This window comes from Lethenteron reissneri, chromosome 38, assembly GCF_015708825.2.
Source record: "Lethenteron reissneri isolate LAM-NWPU_2019-01 chromosome 38, ASM1570882v1, whole genome shotgun sequence".
Lineage (NCBI taxonomy): Eukaryota > Metazoa > Chordata > Hyperoartia > Petromyzontiformes > Petromyzontidae > Lethenteron > Lethenteron reissneri.
The window spans coordinates 6,651,294-6,675,601 of record NC_083816.1 but is presented as its reverse complement, the minus strand read 5'-3'; the positions used below and the strand labels follow the sequence as shown (position 1 = coordinate 6,675,601).

Here is a 24,308-nt window from a genome sequence, read left to right as displayed (position 1 = left end):
ACTGTATCACCGCAGCGCGGCAGCTAACGCCACCACCGCTATGATCAAGAGTGGAGCGGTGGCGCAGTGGTTAGCGCACCGCAATGCCAATTCCGTCTTCCTGAGCGCGATTTCCGGTCGCGGCTGTAAGTTCAGCGACGAGTAATATTACACCCAGTTCTGCCACTCCACCTTCCCCGTCGCCACCCTTCACCAACCCGTATTATTATTATCATTAACCAGCGTGGTTAAATATAGTCAAGAAACCACCCCCCCCCCTCTCTCTCCACCCTGATCACTGAAAGACCTTAATCCATCCAGCGGTTGATTCACATAGACGGTTGTACACAGACGCAGCGGTTTACTATTATCAGCAACAGCAGCGGTCTCACTACGTTGCAGAATACGGTCTTGACACATTTTGATCGCATTTTTGGTTTCGTCTGACTAAGCACGTGCAACGAATACCACCTCCCCCCTCTACCACTACCACCACCCTCCCTCCCTTTACAGCCTCCCTCCTCCCTCCACAACCACCACTGCCCTCCTCCCTCCACTCTCCTCCCTCCCTCCTCCATCACCACCACCTCCCTCCATGACCACCACCACCTCCCTCCATCACCACCACCACCACCACCCAAACCGCCTCTCCGGCCAATGGCGAGGCGTCGGATAAGAAAGCTCCACCCAGCTGCCTGGCCGCGCGTCGCTTTCGTTGTCCGTGCATTGGGGCTGTCGGCGTCAAACGGCAAAGGCGACAAGGAGGAGGAGGAGGCAGAAGGCTGCCGGTGCGTGCCAGGCACGTGTGTGTGTGCGTGTGTGCCAGTCGGCGTGCATAGTAGCGGTAGCTCGACACACGCGCGGTGGCATACACACAAAGCGCTGATAACGCGCGCACACGAAGACGCACACGTGGTGCCTTCATTCATTCTCTCTTGCGGCACACGTGTGTGCGTGTCTGAGCGGGACGGCGCTGTGGATATCGTAGGAGGTGGGTACACGGGGTATGTATGTACGCACGTACATACGGACATATACACACGCTGTACACGCACACACGTGGTGAATATCCATTCATTCATTTGTACTGCGTGTGATTTTAGAGGGGGCAGTATGAATGGGATGTTGGCACGCGTGCATATGGACGCATGCACGCACGCACACACACTGACACGCACGCGCGGGTATTCGTTTGTTTAGCCAAGTAAGAACTCAAGGGATCAGGATGAGTCTCATTTGCACGGGTGACACGAGGCATTAGTCTGCCGGTAAGGGGCGATGATTGGCGCGTTATAATCTCAATTGAGTCATTTTCATTCCCACACACACACACCTACGTCCTTATAGGTGCGTGATTGAGTAGGGGCTATAGCTGACAGCGAGAGGGGAAAGTATAGCAGCTTGACACGCATAACATACACACATACTCACACGCGGTTATATACATACACGTACAGCAGCACAAAGACAAAGATCCCCCGTATAACCTTTACAGACTGTCGGGGCAAGTGTTGTTAGCGAGCACTTATGGAAGCCGGAACGGTACACGAGGGGGTGGGTGGCCAGCACCACGCCCGACCGCCTTTGTCTCCCCAGTGGCGATGTTTACACATCGCACCAGGCACCTGGCCCAGGACCGGTTCTGATAATCGTCACTGATGTTGGCCGTGAGCGGGAATAGAACCCGGGTCGCCGGGTTCATAGCGCAGCGCGCTAACCGCTACACTACCGCTCCCCACTAAAACAGCACACGCACACACACACGTGTGTATTATGAGTGTGTGTGCGTTACAATATATATGTAGAGAGAGTAAGCGAGACAGGGAGACAGACACCAAGAGAGAAATTGCACCGGGCAATTTGTAGGTTGTCGTTTTCACACATTATCTGATCCCGGGGGCGATGAATGGCTCCCGTTGAGTGAATTCTGGAGTCAAATTCTAAGCGGCTGAACGAAAGTGATAACGCGGGCCAGACACGGGCATTGTACGCTTCGCTCCCTAAGTGCGAGCTCACAACGAGCTGCTGCTGCTGCCGCCGCCGCTGCTATTCGCTGCCAAGGTTTCTCGGTCATCTCCATCTCATCCTCCTCCTCCCGTCGCGTCTCTCTCGCAAGTACGTGTCGCTAGTAGCGGCAGCTGTCTTGGGTCACTGGGTGCTTCCACACACGCGTACGCATACCCAGACGGACTTGTGTGTGCGTATTCGTACATGTGCTATTAGTACCGACACATGCTGGTTGGTATAACCACACTAGCAGACACGCCAGCATACGTTAGTGCACACACATACTGGTGTATACGCCAGTACATACACTCGCACATGCACGTAGTAGTACCATACACAGATAACCAGTGCATACGCTAGCACATGCACATACTCATATACACGTACGAATGCACACACTGACACATACATTTAGCACATTCACAAAGTAGCAAACACACATACGTTAGCACACACACACAAACGAGTACACGTGAGTGCACACACGCTAGAACAGGCAGGCTCGTGCACAAAGATCGTCGTCCGTGTGGAGGAGCATCTGTGTGCACTGTTGGGGCGGTACTGTTACCAGACTATTGGGGGCAAGCGCTGTTAGCGATCACCTCTGAATGCCTGGCACGGCACACGAGGAGTTGGGTGGCTAACACCACGCCCGGCCGCCTTTGTCTCCCCCCCCCCCCCCCCCAAGTGGCGATGCTTTACGCATCGCACCAGGCACTCGTTCAAAGCTGACTCGACCGAGGGGAGGTCCGGCAAAAGTTAAAAATAATCGTCACTTTTATTGGTCGTGAGCGGGAATCGAACTCGAGTCGCCCGGTTCGAAGCGTAGCGCGCTAACCAGCGCGCCACCGCTCCCCCATGCACGCACCGCTGCCGCCAATCACAGACCGCGCAGCGCATACGCGGATACCTGGGGGAGCGGTAGCGCAGTGGTGAGAGCGCTCGGCTACGAAAACCCCGAGTTCGATTCCCGCTCACGGTCAACCAACGCCAGTGCCGATCGCGTGAACCGATCCTGAGCCTCGCCTAGGTCGACCCAGCCTCAAATTAGTTTTTTCGGTTTGATGTGTAAAGCATCGCCACTGGGGAGACAAAGGCGGCCGGGCGTAGTGCTGGTTATCCACCCCCCCCCCTTTTGTGCCGTGCCGGCCTTCATAGGTGCTCGCTCAAGGCATTTCCCCCAACAGTTTGTTCAGGCTATACGGGGGGGGGATCTTTGTATTTTTACGAAGCTATCATTCGCCGTGTGAACATCAGTACACACTAGTACACACACGAATACACTTAGAACAGTCCACACACACACACATCGGTATGGTACATACAGCTAATCTGTTACACGCCAGTAACACAGACGAAGACAAAGACACGCAATAATGTTCTTTATCTCATGAACAAACAGTTCATAAGCGAGCACCTACACACCACACAACACATTCGACTGTGATACGCGCGTGTTCGTGTGTACATGGAAGCGTATGTGGAGAGCAGTAGTGTAGTGGTTAGCGCGCTGCGTTACGAACCCGGCGACCCGAGTTCGATTACTGGCCTCGGTGGTGGGAGGGGAGGGGGGGAGAGACAAGGGTAGCCGGTCTTGGTGCTGCTTGACTACACCATCGCCTTCGTGCGCTGTGCCGGCTTTTAATAGGTGCTGGCTAACACCGCTTTGCCCAGAGAGCGCGTTTAAAAAAAAAACCCGCATCTACACGGGGAATATTTGCCTTCGTTGCGTGCGCGTGTGCTCTTCGTGATGAGCGTGAATAGCAATGATGCGTGCTATGAATTGATGAGAGACAACGCCGAGCGGATATTGCGACGACGACTCGCACGAGATCAATCGCCGTTAACTGCGCCTTCATAGCGAGCGGGCAGTGTGTAATTCTTCACGGCTGGATGATAACGCCGAAGCGTTCTCCAAAAGCTGCCCCCGCTGCGCCCGCCTCTGACGCTTCACCCAGTTACAGGCACGCGAACTCGTTCCATCGCTCCATCTCCTCGGTGGACGTATCACCCATTCCCTTTGGCTGCCACTCTGTTATGCGCCTCGACCGTCGGCTCTCGTTCCCGACTCCTCTTAGCCGTGACGAGTTCTTTTGCCCATGCACCTCCCCCATCCCCCAATGACTCTTCTTAACAATTTGAATGATGATGGTGATGATGTTATTCTTAACTCGCAATTCCACGTGTTCCTCTTTATACATCTCTCTCGATGACAATGGCAAGCGTGCGTACATCATTGCAATATTTGTTCACGTTTATCACCCCGATTGAACGATGCTTTTTTAAAATAAATTCATATTTGATTGTCCATAACTCCCTCTTATGAGCAGCGTACCAAAACTACTCCTGTACCACACGCTTGCTGTCCTTCCCCGGCACCCCCGATTAGCGCGGGTTTGCCTACGTAGGGTGCGAAAAAAGTTCAACACGCGTGCGAACGCGGGTAGGCTGTGGGCGGCCAAGTGTTGTGAGTCGAGCACCTATTGAGGCCAGAACAGCATGCCAGGAAGGCGGTCGTGGGATGATATTCCTGACCATCGCTTAGCATTGCGAGCGAGCTCATGGATCGCATTGGCACGCTTGCGAGAAACTTGCGGGGCATACGTCTGTTGGAGACAGATCGTGAAGTATAACGCGCGTGGGGAGGGGAGGGTTAGTTTTCTGCCAAGTCAGCTTTCCCACGTGCGTATGTGTGAGAGATTAGTGTACGGGAGAGAGAGATCAGTGTGTGTGTGTGGTACGAGATTAGTGCGTGTGTGCGTTGTGAGGAGCGGTAGTGCAGCGGTTAGCGCGCTGCGCTGCGAACCCGATACCGGCTCACGGCCAAAACCGGTCCTGGGCCTCCCCTAGGTCGACTCAACCTCAAATGTGTATGTGGTGCTGATGGTGGTGTGTAAACATCGTCACTGGGGAGACAAAGGCTGCCGGCGCTCGGAGCTGGCCACCCATCCCCTCGTTTGCCGCTTTGGCCTTCATAAGTGCTCGCTAAGGGAACTTGACCCGACAGTCTGTTCAAGGTTACACGGGGGATCTTTGTCTTTGGTTTGGTGCGCGTGTGATACCTTGTCGTATACCGATAGCGGGGAGCGATGGTGTAGTGGGGAGCGATGGTGTAGTGGTGAGCGCGCTGGGGGTGCGACCGCGGCGACCCCGAGTTCAATTTCCAGCTCAAGGCCAACATCGGTGACTAATATTTGAACCGGTCCCGGGGCCTGAACCTCGGTCGACTCAGCCTCAAACGCATACCCAGTGCGTGCAGTAAACATCCAGCGCCGGGGAGACAAAGGCGGTCGGTCGGGCGTGATGTTGACCACACCACCCTCTATCATGTGCAGTGCAGGCATTCGTAGGAGCTCGCGAACAGCACTTGCCCCATCAGTCCGCGAGAGGCCATTCGGGGGATCTTTGTCTTTTGTTGTGTGTGTGGTCGCTCTTCTACAATCTCAGTCGCCTTATTCATTTGTGTAAAAGGCGTGAAAGAGTTATTTGTTCCTCTCTTCTCTTCAGATAGTCTCTTCTCTCTCTCTATTCTCTGTCTCTCTCTCTCTCTTCACCCCCACCCGCGCCTCTCTCTTCTCTCTCAGTCGTAACGCATTTAATTAAAAGCGCAGCAGTCATAAAGCATGTTTAAGACACGAGCACATTCACTCAAGGCCCGCGGGCACAGCTCACCACAGAGACGATTTCGACATTCACTGCGTCGATGTCACTTGCGAGCGCTGCCCAACATGATCGATCTCCTGGCGCGGCAGTTGAAACTGTATACGTTTTATATTTTACCAGGTAAGGCCCAATGAGCTGTGTAGCTCTTTTTCAGGAGCGACCTGGCCACAAATGATAGCTCAACGAAGCGGCTGATCATCAACATTATCATCGCGTGGAAATTTGCAGCAGCCAAATGCTCTCATCGCTTGATGTCGATTCGAAATGTGGAGGGGAAAAACACGGAGGACCCCGGAGAAAAATCCACGCGACCACGGGGAGACACACGCAGACTCCAACTACACGGGCGTCGGGGTCGGGATCGAACCCACGACCTACCGTATACCAGGCGAGGTAGTTAACATCTCCTAGCCACCGTGATGATGATGACAGAGAGACACCGCAAACTCCAAATATACAGCAGCAGGCGTCGGGGTCGGGATCGAACCCACGACCTCCCGTACACCAGGCGAGGTAGTTAACATCTCCTAGCCACCGTGATGATGATGACAGAGAGACACCGCAAACTCCAAATATTCAGCAGCAGGCGTCGGGGTCTGGATCGAACCCACGACCTCCTGTACACCAGGCGAGGTAGTTAACATCTCCTAGCCACCGTGATGATGATGACAGACACACACCACAAACTCCAAATATACAGCAGCAGGCGTCGGGATCGAACCCACGACCTCCCGTACACCAGGCGAGGTAGTTAACATCTCCTAGCCACCGTGATGATGATGACAGAGACACGCAAACTCCAAATATTCAGCAGCAGGCGTCGGGGTCTGGATCGAACTCACGACCTCCTGTATACCGGGCGAGGTAGTTAACATCTCGCCACTGCGGCGCCCCTAAGGGGTCGCGTGCCGGGGGGGGGGGGTTCAAATACCCCCCCCTCCGCCTCTGTCCACCCAACACAAGTGGCGGTCCACCGTGGGTGGAGATGATCGGCAGGCGGCGCGTGGCTCTCACCTCCTTCACAGCGTCTTGACGACCATACTTCCCCACAACGATGCTTTTCGGTGGCAGCACGGACTGCGGTTGGCGACGGGGACGAGAGAAGACATAGACGTCGACGAAAGTTTCGATTTAAAGCTTTCGTGACTGCAGGGATTCATCTTCTTGATTCTTTCGGTAAAGTCACGTAGAATGGAAGTAATAAAATAATAAAAATTAAACATTTTTATGTTTCGATTTAAAGCTTTCGTGACTGCAGGGATTCATCTTCTTGGTTCTTTCGGTAAAGTCACGTAGAATGGAAGTAATAAAATAATAAAAATAAAACATTTTTATGTTTCGATTAAAAGCTTTCGTGACTGCAGGGATTCATCTTCTTGGTTTTTTCGGTAAAGTCACGTAGAAGGGAAATAATGAAATAATACAAATTAAACATTATAAAATAATTCTCACGACGTTTCGGCCACAACGCAAGCAGCCGTCCTCAGGTGAAGAACAAGTCTGTCTTCTCGACAGACCTGTTCTCGACACACCTGTTTTTCACCTGAGGACGGCTGCTTGCGTTGTGGCCGAAACGTCGTGAGAATTATTTTATTGTGTTTTATTTTAATTATTTTATTATTTCCATTCTACGTGACTTTACCGAAAGAACCAAGAAGGCGATGAAAGTGTCGAGGTAGGGGCATAGTGACGAGGTTTAACGCTGCTTTGCCCCTGCCCCCAAACTCTGCTACTCCTCCCACAACCTAAAACCTTCGCAGCTGCGCGTGTCAGCTCTTTGCTATGCACGGCGCTCGCTCATGGTCCAGCACTCTCTCACGTGCAGGCTCAACGCTCGCTTAGCTTGCGAGGATCTGGCGCCACGGGACGCCTTTCCATGCAGTGTTGGGCATCGGCCAGCGCCCAACCCGACTACTGGAACGTCTGCGGAAAAATAGATAGAGCTTTATAGCTCATCGGATTCCTCCGGTGCGGATCAATACTCGCTGAGTCTGTAAATGACAGTCACGCATCGACGCGATAAGACGCGTCCTGGCTGGTCTTTGATAAACACCTAGGTACATATATATCGCATCTGCTTAACACGTAGGCTTTCGCGACCAATGTTAATCATAATCAACGTTTTTGGGTTAGATCGCGTTATATATAAATGTGTCGTAACCCTCCACCACCCGACACGGCCAATCAGCAAAAAAGTGTCACGTTGACAAAAGACAAATAGTTCACTGCTTTAGCCCACCGGTGTGTTGAAGCGTGAAACCACAACATTTACATTGACACATTTTTTTTTATAAATGTTGTGGTTTCACGCTTCAACACACCGGTGGGCTAAAGCAGTGAACTATTTGTCTTTTGTCAACGTGACACTTTTTTGCTGATTGGCCGTGTCGGGTGGTGGAGGGTTACGACACATTTATAAATAACGCGATCTAACCCAAACACGTTGATTATGAATATATCGCATCCACCATTTATCTACTTGCTGGATGACAAAGCTCTCCGCATAAACCCTCACCCACCGCCCACGCTCGTGCAATGCGCCTTTGGAATCTGGCCTATTCGTACAGGAGTCGATTTCTATAGCTCCATCTCCGCGGTGTGACGTTCTCCAGGCCGTGTTCTCCCCTCCTTTGGCTGCCTGCCTGCCACTCCGTGCTTAGTCTCGACCATCGGCCATCATTGCGTCTAGCTATAACAACAACAACAATAGCAGCAACACTCAACACATCCGCCAACAATATCATCATCATATATAAAATAAAATAATAAAAATATTAAACAATATTTTATTATTTTATTTTTTCCCTTCTACGTGACTTTACCGAAAGAACCAAGAATATGAATCCCTGCAGTCACGAAAGCTTTACATCGAAATGATCATCATCGTCACGATCCACGAGCAGATAGCCCCCGTAAGTGTCCACTGCACATTTCGTCCTTTGTGTTTCACTTTCCCTCTCTGCCTTGTGCCAATACGCTCAAGTCGTGTGCCACATCTCTCTCTGGCACCACTCTCTGATGACGTCGCCAAGCCAAACTCTGTTAGGTCGTCCGCTCTTTCCGAAGCCGTCTATGTTTCTACCAGCACACTTTTAACGTCCCTGTTGTTGTCCACCCTACATATGTGGCCAAACAGTGCCAGTTTCCTTCTCATCACAACACTGCGGCCTTCAATAGAACGATTGCACAATAGGCGACGTTTCGGGAAGTGAGCCATCTTCACGGAACCTTCTGGCTTCATGGATGTGTCTTCCCCAAGAACACGTGTGTGTGTGTGTGATTTAAGTCATCCGTAACGTTCCCTTATGTGCGTTTGTTCTCCCCTTGCGCGTGTTCCTGTCTCGTCACGTAATTCGCAGCTCTGTAACAGCTATATTTATATACGAGAGAGTATATTCGAATACATTTTACACGTAATTTACCTCGCCGATCTCGTCAAGGAGCGTAAACGGCCACGCGAACTGCGGTTATCCTCACAGCAGCGGCCGCTTTTGGCTGCTAGCCATCGAACAAAGACGGCGGTGGTCACCGCATCGCGCAGCGCTTTCAGATGCGCTTCTGCGGCAGTCTGGAACGTTCTTCCTCCCGATGTTAGGCAGCCACTGGGAGCTATGGAACTTTTAAATCCAGATTGCAAACTGCCTTTTGTCTTTAGTTTGTTGTCCTTCCCCAACGCACCGCCGATTATCCGCGGTTGGCTACGTACGGTGCGAAAGAAGTTCAACATACATATGAACGAACATCAACGCATTCGTTAATGACACCGAAAGTTACATGATAGCTGGACGGCTCGAGCAATGGCTCTTTTTCGTAGCACATAGAGAGGCCAGAGCAGGCGAGTGATCAGGGAGGTAGAATGACTGGAATTTGACTCAAGCGAGTTTTGCATCGAGATGTTCGGCACATTTCTCAATTAAGATAATGATCAGAGTGGTTTCGATTTAAAGCTTTTGTGACTGCAGGGATTCATCTTCTTGGTTATTTCGGTAAAGTCACGTAGAATGGAAATAATAAAATAATAAAAATAAAACATAATAAAATAATTCTCACGACGTTTCGGCCACAACGCACGCAGCCGTCCTCAGGTGGAGAACAGGTCTGTCAGACTCTGTCTTCTCGACAGACCTGTTCTCCACCTGAGGACGGCTGCTTGCGTTGTGGCCGAAACGTCGTGAGAATTATTTTATTATGTTTTATTTTTATTATTTTATTATTTCCATTCTACGTGACTTTACCGAAAGAACCAAGAAGATGAGAGTGGTGTTATTCTTTGTTTTTTTCGGTAAAGTCACGTATAAAGATAAAATAATAAATTAAATAATAGCATACTATAAAGATAAAATAATAATTAAATAATAGCATACTATAAAGATAAAATAATAAATTAAATAATAGCATACTATAAAGATAAAATAATAAATGAAATAATAGCATACATAAAGATAAAATAATAAATTAAATAATAGCATACTATAAAGATAAAATAATACGTGACTTTACTGAAAAAACCAAAGAATAATTCCTGCAGTCACGAAAGCTCCAAAATTAAGAGAGTGGTGTTGTTTAGTGTTGGGGGGGGGGGGGGGGTCGCCCTAGCCTGAGAACACCCACCACGCACAGCAAATGGGATAGTGCCCAAAGATCCACACAGATGGGTTCACGAACCCACCGACTTGTACTGCCATCTCCTGACCACTGCCTTGTCACCCAGCCGAGTTTTGGATCGTTTCACAAATCTCCACTGTTCCACCAACCCAGTCGCGTAACTAGCGCGGGGGTTGGGAGGGAAAGGGGGGGGGGCAGGGGGTGCCTTGCCCCCCCCTCTCTGCCCTGGTGGCCAAAGCGACGAGTTGCCCACCCCCCCCCCCTCTTAGCAGTCACCACGATGAGATGTTTTCAACAGCGGCAGTGTAAAAAGAATAAAAGCTTCTTTAAAACGCGGTTAACATTTAATTTTGCGAAAGTGCTTTCACTTACGCACCACGTCCCAGTTTGGATTTAATTAGAGCGGTAACTTCCGGCTTCTGCAAATCGCGCAAATCAAATATTAGGGGTGCCCGACCTGGCCGATTGCCGACCCCCCCCTCTCCCCCCCCACAATTAGGTGATAATATCGTCACCAAACCACTGTACCAACCCATTGCTTCCAAAGCGTGCCCCCCAAGGATAGACTGGTCCCTGCCATGGTGATGTGGAATTACCGCTACCAGGTTTTTTGTGGCTAATCGAGTTAATAGTCGTTTCCCACCGTCTCCTGAGCAGTCTTTGAACCGATAGAATCATTGGCTTTGATTTGTTTTAATTCGTTACACGTGCACAATCTTTAATAACTAAAAAATGTATCCGTTCGCAATCATCATCAATGCTTGCGACATCACAAAGTTTCAGTCCAATAAGCGGCACTTGCAATCCGAGCCACCTTTGTAGTCAGCTCTTGCCTGTAGCATCGGTCATCATCATCGTCATCAGCTGTGGTCGATCGGCTGCTTGATAAATGCCTTCCCAAGCAATCTACGTACCTAGTTTATCCACGTGAGAATCAGAGAAAACTCTTCTGTACTGGATGGGTCGCTTTTTCAGGAGTGTGACCTGGGTGACCGAAACAATGAGAGCGCAGACGAAGAAATAATAAAGTCACAGCAAGGAGGCGAAGAGAAATCTGTGCAAAAACAACCGCATCGCGCGAGAAAAAAGGAAATATTGCACAAAGCATGAATCAACGTTGAATCATTACATGTCCTGTAACGTAAAGTTGGCTCATGCGCTTTATAAATCCACAATGAAGTTGCATCGCTCCGTCATCGTTACATCATCATTCAATCATCACTCCATCACCACTCCACCACCACTCAACAATCACTCCACCATCACTCCACCACCACTCCACCACCACTCCACCATCACTCCACCACCACTCCACCATCACTCCACCATCACTCCACCACCACTCCACCATCACTCCACCATCACTCCATCACCACTCCATCACCACTCCACCATCACTCCACCATCACTCCATCACCACTCCATCACCACTCCACCATCACTCCACCATCACTCCATCACCACTCCATCACCACTCCACCATCACTCCATCATCACTCTACCATCACTCCATCATCACTCCACTATCACACCACCATCACTCCACCATAACTCCATCACCACTCCACCACCACTCCACCATCACTCCACTATCACTCCACCACCACTCCACCATCACTCCACCATCACTCCACCACCACTCCACCATCACTCCACCACCACTCCACCATCACTCCACCACCACTCCACCATCACTCCATCATCACTCTACCATCACTCCATCATCTCTCCACTATCACACCACCATCACTCCACCATCACTCCATCACCACCCCACCACCACTCCATCATCATTCCACCATCACTCCACCACCACTCCACCACCACTCCATCATCACTCCACCACCACTCCACCATCACTCCACCATCACTCCATCATCACTCCACCACCACTCCACCATCACTCCATCACCACTCCACCACCACTCCATCACCACTCCATCACCACTCCACCACCACTCCACCACCACTCCACATCACTCCATCACCACTCCACCACCACTCCACCACCACTCCATAACCACTCCATCACCACTCCATCACCACTCCACCACCACTCCATCACCACTCCACATCACTCCATCACCACTCCATCACCACTCCACCACTACTCCACCACCACTCCATAACCACTCCATCACCACTCCATCACCACTCCACCACCACTCCACCATCACTCCACCACCACTCCATCACCACTCCATCACCACTCCACCACCACTCCACCATCACTCCACCATCACTCCACCACTCCACCACCACTCCACCATCACTCCACCACTCCACCACCACTCCACCATCACTCCACCATCACTCCATCATCACTCCACCCACGTGCCGTGTGAATTCACCTCCCCTTTGTCCCCATGGATTGAATGCGCGCGCGAAAATCATTTGGGCTGTTGGCAGACAAAGACAAAGACCCCCCGTATAGCCTTAACAGACTGTTCGGGCAAGTGCTGTTAGCGAGCAGCACCTATGAAGACCGACACGGTAAATGAGCGGGTGGGTGGCCAGCACCACACCCGATCGCCTTTGTCTCCCCAGTGGCGATGTTTACACGGGTACTTATTTGAGGCTGAGTCAACCTAGGGGAGGCTCAGTACTGAATCAGATAATCGTCACTGGTGTTGGCCGTGAGCATGGGCTGTAGGCACACACACACACACACGCGCGCTTTCACGCTGACAGTCCCTCAGCGTTTTTCCCAACACTTACTGCTCATTAAAAAGTAATGCAATGCTTACACCACGAAATTGAACCCACAGATTTAAAGAAAACAAAAAACGCAAAGCCACGCGAGCAAACGAAGATGACCATAGTAGGCAAATTATGTACAGGCAATGCCGCTGCACTTGCTGCGTTGGCAGTGGTGCACACGCACAACTAATAACAAGAACAGCACTCAACGCAATGATCAAGAAGACTTTGGCCTGAATTGTTTTATTTCCATAATAACGGACGACTCTTCGGGCAATATCCCATCTCTCTGCGCGTGCTGTGAAGGGCGCGCGGAGATTCCCCGTCTAGCCTGTTGAGGGTGCCACTGATTGGGGGCAAGTGCTCTGTCAAACCCGGCCGCCTTTGTCTCCCCGGCGTTGATGCGATGTTTACACACTGCGCCAGGAAGTCACTTGAGGTTGCGTCAACCTCCTAGGGGGTTGTCCAGGAACAGGTTCGGATATCCACGACGGCTGTTATCCCTGAGTGGGAGTCAAACGCTTTTGGTTAGAGCGCAGTTCTAACCACGACGCTACCGCTCCCCACCCGAAAAAATAAAACAAAGATCCCCCGCATAGCCTTAGCAGACTGTTGGGGCAAGTGCTGTTAGCGAGCACCTGTGAAGGCCGGCACGGGCACGGCACACGAGGGGATGGGTGGCCAACACCACGCCCGGCCGCCTTTGTCTCCCTAGTGGCAACGTTTACACACCGCACCAGGTACTCATTTTGAGGCTGAGTCGACCTAGGACCGGTTCAGATAATCGTCACCGGTGTTGGCCGTGAGCGGGAATCGAAATCGGGTGGCCGGGTTTCGTAGCGTTAACCGCGACACTACACTACACACTACACTACAAAGACAAAGATCCCCCGTATAGCCTGAACAGACTGTAGGGGCAAGTGCTGTTAGCGAGCACCTATGAAGGCCGGAACGGTACACGAGGGGGTCGGTGGCCAGCACCACGCCCGACCGCCTTTGTCTCCCTAGTGGCGATGTTTACACACCGCACCAGGTACTCATTTAAGGCTGAGTCGACCTAGGAAAGGCCCAGGACCGGTTCAGATAATCGTCACTGGTGTTGGCCGTGAGCGGGAATCGAACCCGGGTCGCCAGGTTCATAGCGCAGCGCGCTAACCGCTACACTACCGTTCCCCACTACACTACACACACGGACGCACGCACGCACGCACGCACCCACCCACGCATGTTTTTCCCGTCCGCGTTTAATCAATTAGAAAGTAATTTCCCTCAAACCCGCCGCTATGAATGAGTCTTGACAAGTTGATAACTAGGTCAAAAAACTACGGAGGCCTCGACAACACTCTGTTAGCCCTTAATTGGATTAATCCTCGTCCGGGCGAGTCGGAGATTTGTCCCGCAAGGGACTTGCGGCCGCGCGAGACACCGCGACGGGCAACGCGCGCGGATCACACAGCCGAGAGCCCCGTGGCTCGCGCGCAGGCTGCGGCATGGACACCGTGCAAGAGAAGTTCAGAATGTGCCCCGGGAGAGGAGGGGGGGGCGGGATAGGGGGGGGGGGGGTTCTGTTTGTACATATTCACTTTAAGATGTTTTCTTGTTTATGTTTTAGTTTTTTTGTATGTTGCGGTTGCACCCGATTCAATGAACTTGAACTTGAACTAAATGAATGAACTTGGGTGAAACGTCGGCGCGGCGTCGCGGCGAGAGAGGCACGGTGCGCAGCGCGACGAACGAGTGATGGAGTGCTCGCAAAGGTGGGTGACCGGCGCGGTGAAGTATGGTCAAATAAACCTCGCACGACTCGCACGGCGTAGGAATGGCGTTCATCCAGCAGTGGATTGACAGGAGGGCTGCACACGTATGCATGTGTGTACGTATGTGTGCATGTGTGTGTGTATGTATGTGTGTGTGGGGAGCGGTAGTGTAGCAGTTAGCGCGCTGCGCTACGAACCCGGCGACCCGGGTTCGATTCCCGCTCACGGCCAACACCAGTGACGATTATTTGAACCGGTCCTGGGCCTCCCCTAGGTCGACTCAGCCTCAAATGAGTACCTGGTGCGGTGTGTAAAAACATCGCCACTGGGGAGACAAAGGCGATCGGGCGTGGTGTTGGCCACCCACCCCCTCGTGTACCGTGCCGGCCTTCATAGGTGCTCGCTAACAGCACTTGCCCCTACAGTCTGTTAAGGCTATACGGGGGATCTTTGTCTTTGTGTCTGTGCGGGGGGAGCGGTGGCGTAGCGTTTTATCGAGTTGCGCTACGAACCGGGAGTCCCGAGTTCGATTCCCGCTCAGGGCCAACACCAGTCACGATTATCCGAATCGGATGTTGGCCCACACTTAGGTCGACTCAGCCTCAAATGAATACCTGGTGCGTTCTATAAACATCGCCAGTAGGGAGACAAAGGTGGTCGTGCGTGGTGCCTGTCACCCAGCCTCTCGCGTACTGTGCCGGCCTTCATAGGCGTTCGCTCACAGCAATTGCCCCAAAAGCCTTTTAAGGCTACACGGGGGATCTTTGTCTTCGCGTATGCGTGCAACATCGCACATCTCACGTGAAAAGTTGGACGTCTTGAAGATGGGATTCAATGCTCCTCCCATTTTCTCACCGCCCCAAGCCACCCCGCCGACTGTGAAAAGAACGGTGTGTGCTGCTGTTTGTCCTCATTCGATCCCTCTCTTCGTCCTCCCCTCCGTCTCTCTCGCCTCTTCTTCTTGCTCTCCCTGGCTCTCCCCGTTCTCTTTCTCTCTCTCGTCTGGTATTCTGTCCCACTCTCTCTATTAGCTCTCTCCGTCTAGCTGTCGCCTGTTCTTCTTGTCCTAGTCTTCTCGCTCTTTGCCTCTCTCTCTCTGTGTGTGTGTGTCTCGCTGTGCGCTGTGTAACCGTCTCTGTGGGTTACTGCCCTCCGCTCGTTGGGAAGGGTGAGATGATGATGATGAATTAACTCGGCGCAGTTCCAAATTATCGTCCTCGGTATTGTAATCTGCAACCCCATCGGTGATGTCATTATCATCAGCAGCAGCACCATTGTTGTTACTGTCGGGATCATTATCCCATCAATATTATCATCATTACTTTTATCATCATCAATGAATCAATCACTAAACCCACCGTCGATGTAATAATTATCAATGTCATTTTCATTATAAGACTTCACGTACGTAAACATTATTATCATCAATTCAATTAAGATTAAATTCATCATCATCCTTATCATCTGAACCGAAATCAATGATGTCGCGATCATCAATATCATCATCATAACCATCTTTAACCATCATCATCATCACGAACTCCCGGTGTGAATGTCATTAGCACCTTCACACTTTATCCACGGGCTGCATGTGCATGATGTAGATCCTAAGAGCGACAGCCTGTGTCTCCTCTAGGTCGACCCAGCCTCAAATAAACACCTTGTCCAGTGTAGCGACAGGGCCAGGACGCTCAAATTTAAGACAGCACACTCACCATAACACACACCACACTCACCATAACACACACCACACTCACCATAACACACACACCAAACTCACCATAACACCTACACCACACTCACCATAACACACACACCACACTCACCATAACACACACCACACTCACCATAACACACACACCAAACTCACCATAACACACACACCACACTCACCAAAACATACACACCACACTCACCATAATACCCACACCACACTCACCATAACACACCACACTCACCATAACACACACACCACACTCACCATATGACACACACTCCAGCCTGCTCAGAGAGCACTCGACGCTAATTGTTAGCCGTGGCCAGGAATTGAACTCAGATGACCGGTTTTGTCGCGCAGAATCACAGCCCTCCCCCCACACACAAAACAAAGATTACCCGTGTAGCCTTTAATAATCTGTAGGGGCAAGTGCTGTTAGCGAGCATCTGTGAAGGCCGACAGGACACACGAGGTGATGGGTGGCCAACACCACGCCCGACCGCCTTGCTCTCCCCAGTGGCGATGTTCACACATCGCACAAGCTATTCATTTGAGGCTGAGTCGACCCAGGGGAGAACCAGGACTAGTTCAGATAATCGCAACTGGTGTTGGTCGTGAGCGGGAATTGAACTCGGCTGGTGGTGTTCGTAGCGTAGTGCAACTAACATCTGCACCACCGCTCCCCGTATACAAATGCACGTGTACACACACACACACACACCTCTGCCCAATGGTTCTCCATTGATCTATATTCTCAACGTGATCTACATTTTACGGTTCCTTTTTAGGATTTGCAGGATTCATATTGGTCAGTGCCCGAGGCTCATCCAGCCAGAATAAGGCACTTTTAGGATGAATACGATTCATACGTGTGTGTGCACACATAGGGTAAAATGTGCATGTCCATTTCTGCGCACACCCCGTTTATTGTAGTGGTTAGTATGTTTGGCTACGTGCGGTGCGAAATAAGTTCAACATGGACACATCGGTTAGCACCCTGCGCTACGAACCATGTGACCCGAATTAGATTCACGCTCACTGCCACCGGTGACGATTATCTTAAGCGGTCCTGGGCTTTCCCCTAGCTCGACGTGTTCTCAAATGAGTCCCCAGTGCTGATGGTGGTGTGGAAACATCGCCACTAGGGAGACAAAGGCGGCCGTGCGTGGTGCTGGCCACGCAATGCCTCGTGTGCCGTGCCGGCCTTCATAGGTGCTCGCTAACAGCACTTGCCCCAGCAGTCTGTTAAGGCTACACGGCGGATGTTTGTCTTGTGTGTATACATACAGTACACATGCGTGCCTGTATTTGTGTGCACGCGTGTGTGTGTGTGCACGTGTGTGCCTGTGCACGCGTGTGTGTGAGCTCACGTGTGTGTGTGTTCACGTGTGTGTGTGTATACGTGTGTGTGTGTGGCAAAACAACCTCTTATCTCCTCGCGGTGCCGGACGGGCAACACTGTCGTGGACAGTGCTGTGGGGCGGGGGGGGGGGGGGCAATGCCTCATTGGCCTCTCCCCTCATGGCATCTGTGACCACCACAGTGGCTAAACGGGGGCTCTGGACGGGTGCGAGGGGCTGGTAACCCCTCCACCTTCAATTAATTACCACGAAACTACGAATTAAACATAAACCTTTAACAAATAAGCTTGTGCCGGAGGCCCCGGGGGGACAGGCGTCTATGACGTCTCCTGGCCAAATCCCAATTGGCGGAGCCAGGAGATTGAATCGTCACCCTCGGGGCTCCTCCAGAAACAACGAAAAGCCATTACGGATAGCCACGTGGAATGTTCGAACGCTCACTGCGGAGGAGAGGCTGCCACTCCTTTGTCGGGAGCTGGACCGGTACCGCCTGGATCTCTGTGGCATTCAGGAGGTCCGGTGGACTGGTTCTGGCTCCTGCCACCATGAGTGGTGGACAGTCCTCTACTCGGGGCAGGAGACTGCCAAACAACAGGGTGTGGCTCTTCTTTTGAACAAAAGAATGAAGGGGGCGTGGGAACGTGGCGGTGAGGTGTGGGAAGCTGAAAGCCCCAGGATTCTTTGGGCTCGCCTTCCCATCAACCGGAGGCGAGGAGTGGTGGTCGTGGTTACTTATGCCCCCACCGAAGACGAACATCCATGGAGGGATGCAGGCAAAGCCGATGAGTCAGATGCCTTCTATGACCTCCTGTCACAGGTGCTGGCTAAAGTGGCCACTCGGGACAGAGTCATCTTGTTGGGTGACTTCAATGCCCGAGTTGGTCATGATGCTGGCACCTGGTCTGGAGTGATTGGAAGGCATGAGACAGATCAGCTCAATAACAACGGTAGGAGGCTGCTAGATTTTTGTGCACCCCATGGGCTTGTAATTACCAACACGCTCTTCCGGCATCGGCGCATCCACACAACATCATGGATGCATGCCGGGTCCAAGCAAGAACATCTGCTGGACTACATAATGACGGACCAGCGGATGCGAGCCCATGTCCTTGACACCAGGACCTACCGTGGAGCTGATCTGCCCTCTGACCATCTACTAGTCATCTGTAAGATGCGCCTGCCATTCTTCCACTTCGGTGGTGGGTGTACACCCAGGACCCCATTCAAACCAAAAGTGGCCTGGTCTCAGTTAGCTTGCAGCTGGGGTTGGCATCGTACCCCACTCCTCCTGATGTCGAGGGTAAATGGGCGAGGTTTAGGACTGTGACTCATGCAGCTGCAATGGCTGCTTTTGGTACGCGGTCCAGACCTCCCCAGAAACCCTGGCTGACAGAGGAGGTGTTCAGGTTAGTTGAGAAAAAGCGACAGGCCCACTCTCATCGGCTACAGCATCCCACGTCAGAGAATGAGGAGGTTTACCGCAGCCTTCGCTCGGAGGTTCGGAGAGCGCTGCAAGGATGGGTGGTGGTCGCGGGTTGCTGAGGAGATGGAGTCTGCCTCAGTGGCCCGCGATCACAAATCACTATTTAATTCCATCAAAAAAGTAACCTGCAGCGCCACACCTATTACCATCATTAGGGGAAAAAACAGTGATCCAATCTCAGACCCCCAGGAACAGGTTTGCAGATTTGCTGAGCATTTCTGTGAGGTCCTGGGGGAGGGGAAATCCCTCAGCCAGGAAAACATAATGGCACAAAGTGGGGATAACCCTGCTGAGGCTGCGGTTCCTCAAATTTTGGAGGAGGTCACCCCCTATGAGTGGCTGGCTGAGGTGCCATCTGTTGAGGAAGTACTGAAGGCGATCCGGAGTCTGAGACTAGGAAAGGCACCGGGCAGAGATGATCTCCCAAGCGAAATGCTCAGGGAGGGTGGCGTTTGTGCACAGACTGTCCTACATGACATCATAACAACAGTCTGGACCACTGGTCAGGTTCCGCAGGATTGGAAGGATGCCCTGGTGGTCCCCCTCTTTAAGAAGGGGGACCGCATAGACTGTAACAACTACAGGGGCATCTCACTCCTCAGTGTGCCGGGAAAGGTCCTGGCAAGGATTATTCAACATCGCCTTGCTAGGCACGCTGAGGAGGGGCTTGCGGAGCCCCAATGCGGTTTCAGGAAAGGACGGTCCTGCACAGATGCCATATTTTTTGTCCGTCTGCTACAGCTGAGATGTAGGGAATTCCAACAAGACCTACGTCTCTGCTTTATTGACCTGGTCAAGGCCTATGATACCATCAGTAAGCCTGGTCTCTGGGTTGTTCTTCGTGCTTTTGGAGTCCCTGACCCTCTGCTCACGATCATTAAGGACCTTCATGATGGTGAGCGGGCCCGGGTAAAACTACGTGGCCGGGAGTCGGAGCCTTTCCCTGTACACCTTGGGGTGCGGCAGGGATGTCCTCCACCTCCCACATTATTTAACATCTATTTTGACCGCGTAGTTCGTGAAGCCTTCAATTGCTGTACCGGGGGAATTTCCATTTGGTCCAGATATAATGGGAGGCTGATCGATGCCCGGGTGCGATCAAGGGATGGCTCCCTATTGGTCAACCACGTTATGTATGCTGATGATTTGGTAATAGCTGCTCATTCAGAGGAGGAGTTGGAGATGCTGCTGCTGAGACTGGAGCGTGCCACTAAGAGGTGGGGCCTTACCATCAGCCCCACCAAAACTAAGCACCTGCCTGGGTATTTTCTTCCATCGGACACTCCACCCCCACAACTCCCAATCGGTGATGGGGCAGTAGTGGAGAGAGTGGAGAGTTTCCCATACCTTGGCAGTGTGCTTATGACCGGCTCCAGTTTAACAGCAGAGGTCTCACTCCGAATCAGTCGAGCGGCAATATCTTTTCATCGGTTGCGTAACGTTGTGTGGAAGCTACCTGGTCTGTCGCTCTGCACGAAGCTTCAGGTCTTCTCGGCTACTGTCATTCCATCCCTTCTCTACGCTTGGAAACGTGGACCCCCCTAATGGAGCATCTTCGCCGGTTGGAAACATTTAGGCTGGCCTGCCTACGATCCATCCTGGGTTTAACCAGGCTGGATTGTGTTAGGAGCTCACAAATCCTTGAAAGATCTGGGCAAAGTCCCATCGGTGAGCTCCTCCGGCAGGCAAGGCTGCGTTGGCTGGGTCATGTAGCCCGCATGCCCAGCGTGTGTGTATTCACGTGTGTGTGTTCACGTGTGCGTGTGTCTACACGTGTGTGCGTGTGTGTGTTCACGTGTGTGTGTTCACTTGTGCGTGTGTCTAAACGTGTGTGCGTGTGTGCGTGTGTCACTGATGGATTGTTCGGCGCTCTCTTCCCCGCCGCTCCGTGCTTCCTTGAATCCTAATCAGCTGAGCTCGGGGTTTTTTTTGCATCCTCGCCACCGCGTTTTCTCGTTCGCAGCAGCTTTATTCGATCCCTTGTATTTATTTATAATACAACTACTATTCTAATATTCTTATAATAATTATTTATTTACCCCTCCCCCCTCCTCCCGCCCCCTACCTATAATCCGCGCGTGTCATATGCACGGGGCTTGTAGCTGCATCTTCTACATTAAAAATCGGTAGTGGAGTGGTTAGCCTTTTATTATGAACCTTGCACTGACCGGCGTGGTGAAGTATGGTCAAAACAATTCCCACGATCCGATATGCGTGAGCGCGTATCGAGCCCCGCCCACTGGCTTCGCAGAGCAGTGCGCTGACCGTTGTGCCACCGTTCCCCCAAAGATCTCCCAAAGATCCCCCAATGATCCCCTGTGTAGGTTTTTGCCGACAAGTGCTGCCAGCGAGCACTCATGAAGGTCCGCCTTTGTCTCCCCAGTGGCGATGCTTACGCAACGCACCAGGAGTTCATTTGAGGCTGAGTCGACCTAGGGGAGGCCCAGGACCGGTTGAGATAATCATCACCGGTGTTAGTGGCCGTGAGCTGGAATCGAACTCGGATCGCCGCGCTAACCACTACGCTACCGCTCCCCACTACGCTACCGCTCCCCACACACATACACACACACGCACCTACATACCAACACACACGTACACACACCTACACACCTATTACCACTGGCTCTACGTCTCCGCTGATCTCTACTCTCTAGTGAGTGAATGGGCCAGTGGATTGACAAATGGATCGAAATTTTACGGTTCCTTTATAGGATTTGCAGGATTCAGTATTGGTCAGTGCCTGAGGCTCACCCAACCAGAATAAGGCAGAGCTCGGATGCCAGGGGTTCTCTTCTGTCGCCCACAAAAGATGTTAAAGCCGGACTCGAGGGTGGCATGGCCGTGTGAAAACCACTCCGTAAACCACATTTTTATTCCATGTCACTTTACTGTTACCTCTGTTCATCTGTCTGTCCGTTTGTCCGTGTGTCTGTAACGTGGGAGGGGGTCACAATAGTCCTTGTAGATAACTGAAACTTTAATATACAGTTGTGTTGCCACCAAGGACCTAACCTTACTAGCTGGCTGTGTCGGGTGGTGGTGGGTTAACGACACATTTCTATTGACGCGATCTAACCCCAAAAAAACCCCCTTTAAAGTGTAAGAGCTGCTTAGCTTCTGAGACCGGGTGCATTACGGATGATTTGTGCTACAGTTTTATCATCATGCTTCGGTTTTGCTTTCACTTAAATTTGCGTGGGGGGGGGGGGGCGGAGCGGTGGTACAGTAGTTAGAGCACTGCCCTATGACCGAGTTAGATTTTGGGACGTGGGTAACACCAGCGGTGAGCGATGTCCGAACCGACCCCGCGTATTCCCCACCCTTCAGCAACCCGCACTCATCAGTGCGGCGAGGTGTGGTTAAACAACACCGATGACCGACACGGCATAGGGTAGCCTTTCATCCAGCAGTGGATTGACACAGTGCCACCGATCCCCTAATCAAAACCCCGCCCAACACTTAATTCTGCTTCCTTCCCTCTCTGCCCCTCTCTCCTCTCTCTCTCTCCCATCTCCCCAGACACCATCAGAGTTGAACCACAGGGACACCTCAACTGACCTCAAGCCCAGCGCTGTGGCTGGGGCAAGGCAGACGCGGCAGGGCAAGGTCAAAGGTAGAGCTGGAGCAAGGTGGAGCATCAGCTGCTCCAGGATGCGGTGGAGAACGCGACAACAGCAGCAGCAGCAGCGTCACCGATGGACAACGAAGGCGGCAGTGAGCGGAGGTCGCCTCACCGGAGCGGCCCTCGCCGTGCTCGCTTGTCTCGTGAGCGTGCACGCCGAGCGACACATCCACAGGTGAGAGATCCTCACCCAGCCACCCAGCCACCCAGCCACCCAGCCACCCAGCCACCCAGCCACCCACCCACCCAGCCACCCAGTCACCCAGTCACCCACCCAACTAGCCACCCAGCCACCCAGCCTCCCACCCACCCAGCCACCCACCCAACTAGCCACCCACCCACCCAGCCACCCACTCACCCAGCCACCCAGCCACCCAGCCACCCAGCCACCCAGCCACCCACCCACCCAGCCACCCAGTCACCCAGTCACCCACCCAACTAGCCACCCAGCCACCCAGCCTCCCACCCACCCAGCCACCCACCCAACTAGCCACCCACCCACCCAGCCACCCAGCCACCCAGCCACCCAGCCACCCAGCCACCCAGCCACCCAGCCACCCACCCACCCAGCCACCCAGTCACCCACCCAACTAGCCACCCAGCCACCCAGCCTCCCACCCACCCAGCCACCCACCCAACTAGCCACCCACCCACCCAGCCACCCACTCACCCAGCCACCCACCCAACTAGCCACTCACCCACCCAGCCACCCACCAAACCACCCAGCCACTCACCCAGCCACCCAGCCAACCACTCATCCACCCAGCTACCCAGTCACCCACTCAGCCACCCAACCAGCCACCCAGCCACCCACCCACCCAGCCACTCACCCACCCAATCAGCCACCCACCCAACCACCCAACCACCCACCCAGCCACCCACCCACCAAACCAACCAGCCACTCACCCACCCAGCCACCCAGCCAGCCAGTCACTCACTCACCCAACCACCCACCTAACCAGCCACCCAGCCACCCACTCACCCACCCAATCATCCACCCACCCACCCACCCAACCATCCATCCATCCACCCACCCACCCACCCAACTAGCCACCCACCCACCTAGCCAGCAACCCAACCAGCCACCCACCCACCCACCAAACCAGCCACCCACCCACCCAACCGAGTGAGTGGAATTCGAACCGCAGACCTTTGCAGGACAAGCGATGATCGGTCCTGGCGCAGCGTCACCGCCGCACCGAATGTACTCTCTCTCCCCGCGACGTTGGCCACGAAATTGCAACGCCGCATTGCGTGGACGGTCGTGCACCGTGCGTTCGTGTCACCACCACCAAAGACAAAGATCCCCCCCCCGTGTAGCCTTCACAGGCTGTTGGGGCATGTGCGGTTAGCGTGCGCCTATGAGGGCCGGCACAGCACACGTGGGGGTGGATGGCCATCACCACGCCCG

General features: G+C 52.7%; 1 protein-coding gene across 3 annotated transcripts in view; it reads left to right on the top strand.

Moving 5' to 3' along the window:
* Positions 1 to 721: 721 nt before the first annotated feature.
* Positions 722 to 24,308, top strand: part of LOC133351691 (plexin-A2-like) — a 310,302-nt gene continuing 286,715 nt past the window's right edge. The window contains exons 1-2 of one of the 3 annotated variants that reach the window (XM_061567099.1): positions 722 to 970; positions 22,795 to 23,072. In XM_061567099.1, the coding sequence (XP_061423083.1) occupies positions 22,927 to 23,072 (146 nt within the window). In that variant the 5' untranslated portion in view covers positions 722 to 970; positions 22,795 to 22,926. Of the gene's footprint in view, positions 984 to 22,794; positions 23,073 to 24,308 lie in introns of all 3 variants that reach the window. The other 2 variants (XM_061567100.1, XM_061567101.1) reach the window with 2 other exon arrangements.